We start from the raw sequence: 10,993 nt of genomic DNA, 5'->3' as shown, positions 1-10,993 counted from the left end.
CACAGAATAGGCAAAATCAATAAGTTTGATGGTTTTAACCGAATAAAAAAAACTGTAAAAAAAACTTTGTTTTGGTATGATGAAAATTCACTAGACTAAACTGGTAATTTTACAGATACACAGCTTATTGGGATTGGAAAATGAAGGAGCTGAGTGTGATGGGTGTCTTAGAGTTGTCTTCGTGGTGTGTTGGTAGCTTGTTACATCTTTATAATTCAACTTAGTTGAGCGCCGACTTTGTGCGTGAAGGAATGGCAAGATCAACTGATCAATCAGCCATGGTTCTACTCTGGAGTATGCATATTAGGTCAGCTCTCAATTTAGTGGCATCTGCTGGTTGGAATAATTACAGGCAACAACAACACTTCAACCAATAGAAAATTTGCTCAGTGACCAAGCCAGGATTAGTGATTCACAGCCAGTATATAATAAGTATTTGAAACTGCCAGGATCAAGCTCTTAAAAATGTGTTGTCAATCTGACTAGGCTACTGAGGCTAAAAATTCATACAATCCAATTTATACATTATAATCGTTTGTTTTGTAGCTGTTCTCAAAATGTGAATTTTGTTGTTTATAATAATATTTCATATTTTGAGTTATTTTTTTTTCACTGAATATTTATGCTAAAACATAAAAGACTACTATCTAACGAGTCAGTCATTATTATCCGAAGGCAAGTCTGCAAGTTTATTCTTCGATTTAGGTTAGGTTTGTTAAGCATTTACAATGAAGCTTGATTCGTCGATATTTCTTTTTTTGCTGTTAATCCAATGCTTTCTAGTCTTTGGAGGTGATTATTCAACAAGAATGATTTCAAAAGAAGAAGCAATTCCTGGACGAGATGTTGTAGGTACTTTTTAGCTTTGGTAAATTTATTATAAAACTAAAACAAAAACTTAACTTACAATTTCTTGGTGATTTAGATGTTTGTGCAAACTTTAAACATGATGTCCTGAAAAACTTGCCAGATACATTACCGCAAGACCCTGAAGCTTACTGGAATGTATATTCAACTGTCATCAAGGAAGCCGCACACACTAATATTCCTAAGATGGACACAAACAAGAAAACTTCAACATATTGGTTTAATTCTGAAATAAAAAATTTAATGGACAAACGTTGTAAATTGAAACAAAATCCAATACAATTAAGTTCAGTAAACCTCGAAATTAAAAAAAAGTGTCATAAAGCTAAAGAAAAATGGCTTGAAGAAAAATGTCTAGAAATTGAGAAACTTCGTCTTGATGGGAAAAGCATGTTCAAAAAGATAAATGAGCTTGTAGGCAAAAAAATCAGCAATAACATCGAAGTGTATCAGAGCGGCAAATGGAGACATCCTTCATGACCCAAAAGATGTAACTCAAAGATGGGAAGACTATATACGGTGCATGACCTCTTTCGTGATGCAAGCAGAAGCAAGCCTACTGAAGATGCATCTCATGATGTAACAGGTCCACCGATCTTGAAAGCCGAAGTTAAGTGGGCTATGCATCAACTGAAAACAGGAAAAGCTGCTGGCCCGGATGAAATCTGTGTGGAAATGCTTAAAGTCTTAGACGAAGAAGGAATAGACATCATTTGGAAGCTCTTAGACAGAATATATGAAAGTGGTGTGATTCCTGAGGACATGTTAAAATCAGTATTCATTGCACTACCCAAAGTCCCAGGAACACTTGATTGTGACAAACATCGCACTGTTAGTCTGATCTCACACACTATGAAATTGCTGCTAAAGATCATCCTCCAACGCTTAAGAAGGCAATTGCTTCCAGAAATAAGGGGCAATCAATTTGGCTTCATGAAAGACAGAGGAACAACCAACGCAATCTTCACCATGAGAATGCTTGGTGAAAGAGCAATTGAAGTCCAACAAGACCTATATCTTGCATGTGTAGATTTCAAAAAAGCCTTCGATAAAGTTCGTCACGAACAGCTTTTTGAGATGCTGAACAACATTAACGTTGATGACAAGGACCTGCGCATAATTAAGAATGTGTATTACCAACAACAAGCTGCAGTTCGCCTACCTGAAGGTCTATCTAAGTATTTTGAAATTCAACGTGGGGTCAGACAAGGCTGCGTGATGTCACCAGATCTGTTTAACTTGTATAGTGAAATGATTCTCAGAGAAATAGAAGGCATTGATGAGGGAGTTTTAGTAAACGGCATCTCCTTAAACAATATTCGCTATGCTGATGACACTGTGCTCATAGCGACATCCCCGGACGGTCTACAAACACTAATTAACAAAACTTCAGACATCAGCGCAAAATATGGAATCCAAATTAATCACAAAAAAACAAAATGCATGGCTATCTCAAAACAAAGTCCTGAACCCCACTTTGCACTTCACCAGGGAGGCAGCACAATTGAACAAGTGTCTTCTTTTAATTATCTTGGTTCTCTCTTAACAGCGGATGCACGACGTAAAAAAGAGATACGAAGAAGAGTAGGCCTAGCCAAAGACGCATTTAATAGACTACGACCTATTCTATTGGATCGCAAACTTTCTATTCCTCTGAAGGGTCTGCTACTATTCGGTGAGTCCGATTTGGTGAGTCCGATTCGGTGAGTCTGATTCGGTGAGTTCCTAACTTCTAACCCCTAACCTTAACCCCTAACCCTAAAACGGCAATGATAATTAGGCTACGGTACCCAAAAATTTTAAAAAAAAAATGAAAAAATCGCCCGTTAAGGGATCGGACTCACTGAATCGGACTAACCGAATCGGACTCACCGAATCGGACTCACCGAAACGGGCCATTCCGTCCTCTGAAGGTGCGACTTCTCAAAGTGTTGGTGTGGTCTGTTCTCCAGTATGGTTGTGAAACATGGACCTTCAAGTTCAACCAGGGCTGGGGAGCCACTGCAAAAAAGCATAGGCTCCGGCTCCAGCTCCGGAGCTATCAAGCATTCATCCACTAGCTCCAGCTCCGGCGCTATAAATTTTTAAACAGTGGCTCCGGCTCCATACTTTATCCGACTTATTCTTTTAAGCGGTATTCGCTTAACCGATGTTTTTACTTGACAGTGCCGGCAAAAAAAATCTTTACATTCAGTCGGCAAAAAAAAACTTTACATGTAAAATCTGCAGAAGTTCTTGGCTTACTGTTCCCGCCAAAAGCATTGCGTCACAAAAATGCTTATAGTTACATCATTAGCTACTCTCCGGCATCACTTCGCCGTAAAGCCATTGCTCTGCGTGCGTAGTGTTGCTTTCCAGCTTCGTGAATAGTAAGGGGGCTGAAATCACACAATATTTTTCATTTTCTCAAAGTTTCGAGGTCTTGCAAAAAAATTTTCAAAAACTAAAATGGGTCAAAAGAAGAAGCAAATGGAAGAAAAACCTCGTGCCTTGACTTTGTTAGAGAAGATAGATTCTGTGATTGCTGTAGCCAGAGATATTGGGGTCTCAAGAGAGGCAACTTATCAATTAAAAATGTGAAATATTCACTCATTGCAAAGATTTTGGTGATACATTGCCTCTGTAAAGACCCCAATATCTCTGGCTACAGCAATCACAGAATCTCCCTTCTCTCACAAAGTCAAGGCACGAGGTTTTTCTTCCATTTGCTTCTTCTTTCAACCCATTTTAGTTTTTGAAAAAAAATTTGCAAGACCTCGAAACTTTAAGAAAATGAAACATTTTGTGCGATTTCACCCCCCTTACTATTCACGAAGCTGGAAAGCAACACTACGCACGCAGAGCAATGGCTTTACGGCGAAGTGTTGCCAGAGAGTAGCTAATGATGTAACTATAAGCGTTTTTGTGACGCAATACTTTTGGCGAGAACAGTAAGCTAAGAACTTCTGCAGATTTTACATGTAAAGTTTTTTTTTGCCGACTGAATGTAAAGATTTTTTTTGCCGGCACTGTACATCAGATTGGATTTGGTTTGGGATTTCAGGTTTTGATTCAAATAAACGATTGATACGTTTAAGCTGTATACTATTAACCTATTTTGTCTGTATTCAATAGTGGAGCTGGAGCTGATAAATATTTTGTAGCTCCGGCTCCACAAGAAATGTTTAAAAAGGCTCCAGCTCCGGAGAAAATGCTTGGCTCCAACGCTCCAGCTCCCCAGCCCTGCCTTCAACACAGAAACTAGGCGTAACATTGAAGCAGCTGAAATGTGGTTTTACAGAAGGATGCTCAGGATTTCATAATCATATACTGATCACATCACAAATGCAGAAGTTTTAAACCAGGTACTTCAAGATAAGGAACTATTGAACAACATAACTCAAAGGCAACTGAAATTTCTTGGTTACATCATCAGAAAAGAAGAATTCGAAAATCTTTGTCTAAGCGGCCACCTTCACGGGAGACGTGCTCGTGGCAGGCAACGAACAACATTTATATCTAATTTTCACGAAATACATCAATCAGCCAACCAAGAACACTTTGGGACACTGCACGACAAAGGGAACATTGGAAGAATTTACGAACTGAGCATCTAGTTTATCAAAGGCCGCATCGGCAATGATACTGTAGTAGTAGTAGTAGTGATACAAGGATATGTTTGACATATAACTACTGTGTGTTTGAAGCTGTTTGAAAAACAAACATGTGTGTTTGAAGCTGTTTGAAAAGGGAGCGTTCAAATAATACGTAGCGCTGTTTTTCCGAATTTTTGACCTCCCCCATGTGACGCTTTTCCATTACAAAGCCCGTTTTGCCAGTTTATATCAAAATTATGACGTGGAAACACGTGCTGATAAAATATCTTGGTTTGTATGCACCTAAAGCTTACGTTTGAGACATGAAATTTTAGCTATATTCTTTTTTTGGAATTAAAACGTTATGTACCTACTGAAAACGTTTAGTAGCCCACCTAGTTCAGCTCAATAGAACCACTCTGTCCACAGCTAACACATTCTCTGCTCTCTATGTCTCTACTTAGTAATTAAAACGGATATAGTTCAGGCTTTAAATGATGATAAGTGATACTTTTATTTGCAATTTACTTAAAATAATACTTTCTAAACCGGTCAAAATTTGCAGCCATAAAAAAGGCCAAATAAGGCCAGATTTTCTGGCCTTATTTGCATCAATTTTTTTAAGCCAACTGCAATTTAAAAAGGCCAGATTTTTGGAATTTGGCCTAAAAAAGGCCATCTGGCAACCCTGATGTTGTTCACTCACATCAAAGCAAGCTTTGTGATGTAAGAATGCTGCCTTGCAATTTCGCAATGCGAGGTTTTGAGCACTTAAAACCTGTATGGAATTACGGGAATTACAGTAGCCTACCGTAGTTGATACTTGATAGAGATTTTGTTGGTGCTGAATAGGTGCTGTTGGATATGATTTCAGCTTAATTTAGTATCCAATTGACGATACCAGCCAGCACAAATAAACTACCGTACTCGTAAGCGTTACGTAACGTTTTGCTTAAACCCTCTCCCCCCCGATGTGACGCTAACGTAACGCTTTTCATAAACCTCCCCTTCGATAGCGTTACGTAATATTTGAACAGTCCCTAACCGCAGTTATAAATTTCATCAGTTTGTATCAAAATAGCATATATTTTGTTGGTTTATTTAAAAAAATACTGTTATTTTTTGTTGTGCAGTCTGAATGGAAAGACAAACAAGATGCCAAACACTTTGTCAGTAAAAACCGAATTTTTCCACCATTTCCAAAAGATACAGCCTTGGCTATGTTTGGTTTGTATATTCAATCATTGGTGACTATTCAGTGTTGTTGGTTGTTGAATGTATATCATAATATATTAGACTGAGCCTAATTTGTATTATAATTATACATTATGCATTTTAATTATAAATACATTAATGGGTTTAAAATACATTTAACATGCATGGTAACACAGAACTCATAGTATCATTATAATATCAAACTAAGTATAAAGTAGTCATCATAACTTGAAAAAATATATGTTCAGATCATTTGATCACAATAAAATATTTAATGGCTTAAAAATACAATGTATGTATAATTATATATCTTTTAAATCACATTTTGACTTTCATACATCTACTGTTGGCTCACATGCATTACCAAGGGACTACTTACTTACATTTTAACATCATAGGCATGGGATGCTTTTGGGGAGCTGAAAAAAGATTTTGGGAAACAGAAGGAATTTATTCTACCCAAGTAGGGTATGTATTTTGAGGGTCTGCTACTATTCGGTGAGTCCGATTCGGTGAGTCTGATTCTGTGAGTTCCTAACTTCTAACCCCTAACCTAACCCTAAAACGGCAATGATAATTAGGCTACGGTACCCGATAATTTTAAAAAAAAATTGAAAAAATCCCCTGTTAAGGGATCGGACTCACCGAATCGGACTAACCGAATCGGACTCACCGAATCGGACTCACCGAAACGGGCCATTCCGGTATTTTGAATAGGCCTAGTACACAGTTTTGTTACTATTTTATAAGTTTGAAATATTGCTGTTTGTGTAAGTGATTTTTCCTTATCTTCATCAATGATTGTGTGCAAACATTTTTTTTCTATATTTTTTTTATATCTTGGCTTGTGAATAAAAACTTAGAAATAAAACCATTGTACAATGTAAATGCCCTCAACTGTGTTGTAAATACAAATCACACATAAAACTCAACATTGTTAGTGTCATCATTGGAATTTCACTTTATCACTTTTATTTGAAAATGTAGAAACATTCTCATGCGTGTCATTTATAATCACAACCTTTTCTTTAACCATAATCAACTTCTGTGACCTGCCTGCATCAGTGATTCAAAGATGGAGAATGGTCAGCCACAGGGGAGTGTTTTATCCTCCATCTTGTACAACATTTATAAATACAAACGACCAACCAATCCATCCTCATACAAGAAGCTTCCTATACACTGACGATCTACAGTATGTATATTGTATAACAACGCAACACAAACACTTCTCTTCCACGGAAAAAGTAGGCTACTTAGCGATGCTCTGGACGGGCTGACAACATACTACACTGAGAATCACCTGCATGGCAACCCCAATAAATCATTCAAGCGTTACAGCTCTGAAGGCAAAATTGCGCACTTGTTGGGAACAAACACCATACGTGCCTCATGCAGTCAAGTGCACAACAGACTAAGACGTTTCGTAAAGGCAAAGGGAGGAAATGTTAAAAAATAAGAGTACATTTTGTTTATTTATACTTTTCTTTATATTTTTCTTTACATGTGTGAATTTTTCCTGTTTGGATGTACTGTTATTTCAATAAATATTTGTCTACACTTGGTTTGATCACCCTGAAAAACAACTGAACTTTTCAATTTTGCTTAAAGTTACAGTAGTGGCTTTACGAAAAATCCAACATATCAAGAAGTCTGTGGTGGATTGACTGGCCACACTGAGGTTGTTCGAGTTGTATTTCATCCCAAAATTGTTTCATTTCAAGAACTTTTGAAGGTACTATGTTTTGTTTACAGGTTACAGATGCAGAAGAATGGTTTTGCTTGATTTATGTAGTACATCTGTGATAAATATGCAACTCGGCGGACTTGACTGACAATTTTTGCCACCTCTGTTAATTTGTTGACTGCACTACAAAGTGTTCAAGTTTCAAAGTTGTTAGTGGCAGTGACCTTTTTTGTATTGAGAGATACAACGAAAAGTTGTTCTGCTTGAAACGTGAGCTAAAGTTTACTCACAGATGTAAACTTTTTTTGTGTAAATTGGTTTATTTGCTAGCTCACCTGCCCTACTGATGTATTTTTTGATCTGAGTTCCTAATTAAGATTTATAGATGTTCTTGATAAAAATTCAACGAGGAGTACTGTACTCGACAGTACCTTTTTTTGGCTGTGCACATTGAAATAGATCTGTTTTGTGTTGGTTGTGCACTTAAGCGTTGTGACAACACTCTTTATAATCACGGACCCCTGTCAAAAAGAATTCTCAAAAATGTAGATTGTAAACTGAGTGAAATTTTGCAGAATAACACATGAATGCGTAAATTTTATTGCTTAAAAAGTATTGTGTGTTTTTTTCTTTTGAAGTTAATGCAACGCCTTAGAACTTTTCTCGAGCCTTTTGAGGTCTGTGGATGCCAGGCTGGCGACCTCTGGATAACAGCAACACGTGATTGTGTAAGCACAGCATTATGATAGGAATTAGTACTAAACTTCACTCTCATTTTAGTTGTTTTGGGAAAATCATGACCCAACTCAAGGCATGAGGCAAGGAGTGGATTCCGGAACTCAGTACCGATCCGGGGTGTACTACTACAACGAGCAGCAGAAACGAGATGCAGAGCTATCGAAACAAGCTTATGAGAAGGTGAAACAAAGTGCTAGATTATCCAGTGATATGCTTGTTGTTGTTTTTTTTATTCGTACCTGCTTTATGGTTAATATTTCTGTGATTTGTGCTGTGTGGGAGCAGTACTTGCCATTTAGGGTTGTTTCTGTTTGAATGATCAGAGAATCTTTTTTTTTCGAACCAAGAAAGCCTTTTCAGAAGCCTAAATCTGACAGTTTTGCTGAGACAGAGCACACCAAGGTTAACAGAATAAAGTTTCCGTTTTTTATTTTTTTGAAATGTTTTTTTTGTAAATTATTCCAGCAACTAGGTACCGCTGAATGGAGAGCTGTCCTGTCTTGATTTGCGTTGCTCAAAGGTATACTCCTTGAGTCTAACCAGCGCCGCTTGATCTTGCCGTCTCTTCGTTTACAAAGTCGAGAGCTTAACCAACCACGCTTTTAGGGCTGGCGATTTCTTTGTGTATTTTACTTTTGCTTTTGAAAAAAGGGAAATTGTGTTTTATTGTATATTTTCTTGGGCAGAAACTCCTACAAAAGGGCTACGGAAAAATCACTACAGAAATTAAAGAAGCTACGGAATTTTATTACGCGGAGGAATATCACCAACAATACTTCGCTAAAAATTCTGACGATGACTGTAGTGACGGTGGTACTGGTGTCTTTTGTCCTGCTGGTCTAGAAAAAGAAAATAATGAGCTGTAACAGATCAGTTTTAATACTAGTTGTAAACACTGGGCTATGGTATGACCATGAGATTAGTTTATGGTGTTGAGATATTTTTTTATTTAACGAAATAGTACAGTATATAAATGAGCAAAGGTTACCCAGTTTTACTTTCGTGAATGCACAGCATGTTACAGATGTAGAAGCGTTTAATTCTGTAAGCAACGGTGAATACTTTTTAATGAGTGGGGTTGGTGTTATGGAATTGTTGTGTTTGTGTGTGGGAAAGTTTTTTTTTCTTTAGATTTTGAAGCGTTTCCTATGTATCGAAGCTTTTAGTAGTGCAATATATGTAAACCCGTCTTGATTAACGATATCAGAGTGCAGTAAATTAAGTTACCTGAAAATTGTGAGTCAATTGCTTTATTTGAAACCATGGTGGCTACTATCTAATGTTGTTGATGATGGACAAGAAATAATGGAATTAAATAGCGTTATTCAAACAAAACTCACCAGTGGAATATGCTGAAACCGTTTCAGGAAAACTTTATGTCCGTTTTGAAAAAATGATTCTTTTTTCGTGTGAGACAGGATTGTTCAAATTTCAGGGCTGGTGATGGAAAGTCAGGTGAGTGTAGCTTCGTCCAGTTCTGTTATGCCATGCATTCCATTTGAGGCATTCAAGAACGATATTATGATCGAAAAAATGATCATAGGACTTTGCCCAAAGTATTTCTTTTTGTTTTCTGAATAATGTATTTTAATCCCATTAATTAGATATCTTATCTGTTTGTGGTGTTAAAAAAATATTTCTTTGCACTTGCATTGTTGATCAGTATAAAAAGGATTGTCGCTGTCCTAATGTCATTTTTGGGTGGAGGGGCCAAAACGCCTTAATATTCCATTTTAACGTTAAACAATGTTGGGTAATGATAAAAAATGGTTTCATATGTTCCTATGTCAAAGGCGTTTAAAAGATTGACTTTTTAAATAGTCTTCCTCAAAGTTGCAATTTATTTCGTTAGCTTATGTTAGCCTATGCAATTATTGTAGTTGGTGAGAGTTGGATTTGCAAATATATTCATATACTGGTGTTCGCTTTCCAACACACGTTTATCTAAATCAGTGTTTCCAAACTTTTGCGGACTCATGTTACAGCAATCACAGAATAACTTGTTTTAGCGAAGTTTTTTTATTGCTCACATTCTCAAATTTCAATGGGAACCTTGTCTATGAACTTGCTTCCCCAGTTCATGAAAATTGGGGTTGATTGTCGTTAAGGCACATCTGATGTCGTCTTCTGGTTGTAGTTGGTTGCGGTACATGGTTTTAATCATAGCTAGTGCTGAAAAAAAACAGCCTCACAAAGATATGTTGTCGGAAAGGGCAAAAGAGCTCTTGTTGCCTGCAAACAGAATTCAGATAGATTGGGTTCATGGCTTACTATATTACAGGCCTCCCAGACGCGCAGTGCCACCTAAAAACTGGAGGCGAGTGTTTTAAAATCACATTTAACGTGTAATTGGTACAGATCAATCATTTTACCATTTGCAAGCATTTTTACATTTCTGACTGTCGAACCTACTACTTCTACACAGAATAAATGTTGCTAGATATTGAAACAACATAAAACAACTGATTTTGCTATAGGTTGTGTAATGCTTAGAAAGCATGCAAAATTGCAATTTAACCAAATGTCAACAAAAGAAACTTAAAGTTTATCAACATGAAAATGTATGCATTACACTCAATTCAACAATATTCATAAACAAATATGCAGTTATATACTGTGAGCTTTGAGTTTTCAATTGAGTTTTACATTGCCAATTAATAAATTGTCAAAAGTTTTCTACCGATGCACTTCAGAAAAAGTTTGGCAAACTGTGCCAGGGCTCAGGGGGTGCATATTTTATTACTGCACAGCAAGTGCTTGAAAAAGTTGATATTTACAAAACCAAAGTTTTTCTTGGCATAGACAAAAACCTGTTAAAAAGTGCTAATGCTGGTGGTCACTCTTGCTTGAAATGTGATTTTTCTATGTCAGAAAACGTTTGCACAGTCTTTGAACACTTGGACAAATTAGA

General features: G+C 36.9%; 1 protein-coding gene across 2 annotated transcripts; it reads left to right on the top strand.

Moving 5' to 3' along the window:
- The first annotated feature begins 711 nt into the window (after positions 1–711).
- On the top strand, positions 712–10,011 carry LOC145787358 (peptide methionine sulfoxide reductase MsrA-like). 2 transcript variants are annotated; one of them, XM_082599086.1, is made up of 6 exons: positions 712–848; positions 5,576–5,669; positions 6,056–6,125; positions 7,269–7,392; positions 8,125–8,262; positions 8,769–10,011. In XM_082599086.1, the coding sequence occupies exons 1-6, from the start codon at positions 729–731 to the stop codon at positions 8,946–8,948; spliced, it is 726 nt and encodes a 241-aa protein (XP_082455212.1). In that variant the 5' UTR covers positions 712–728; the 3' UTR covers positions 8,949–10,011. The 2 variants fall into 2 exon arrangements, with proteins under 2 accessions (XP_082455212.1, XP_082455213.1); XM_082599087.1 differs by having other exon boundaries at positions 775–852.
- The last annotated feature ends 982 nt before the right edge of the window (positions 10,012–10,993 follow it).

The sequence above is a fragment of the Aplidium turbinatum genome, chromosome 18 (assembly GCF_918807975.1).
Source record: "Aplidium turbinatum chromosome 18, kaAplTurb1.1, whole genome shotgun sequence".
NCBI classification, from domain to species: Eukaryota; Metazoa; Chordata; class Ascidiacea; order Aplousobranchia; family Polyclinidae; genus Aplidium; species Aplidium turbinatum.
The sequence above is the reverse complement of the archived record's forward strand: the minus strand, read 5'-3'. Positions and strand labels throughout refer to the sequence as shown.

Bases quoted from the DNA above. Each gene is read 5' to 3' on its own strand.
- LOC145787358 (XM_082599086.1), top strand. From the start codon at position 729: ATGAAGCTTGATTCGTCGATATTTCTTTTTTTGCTGTTAATCCAATGC. The intron at 7,393-8,124 runs GTACTATGTTTT...CTCTCATTTTAG, and splicing joins CATTTCAAGAACTTTTGAAG to TTGTTTTGGGAAAATCATGA. The intron at 8,263-8,768 runs GTGAAACAAAGT...TTTCTTGGGCAG, and splicing joins CGAAACAAGCTTATGAGAAG to AAACTCCTACAAAAGGGCTA.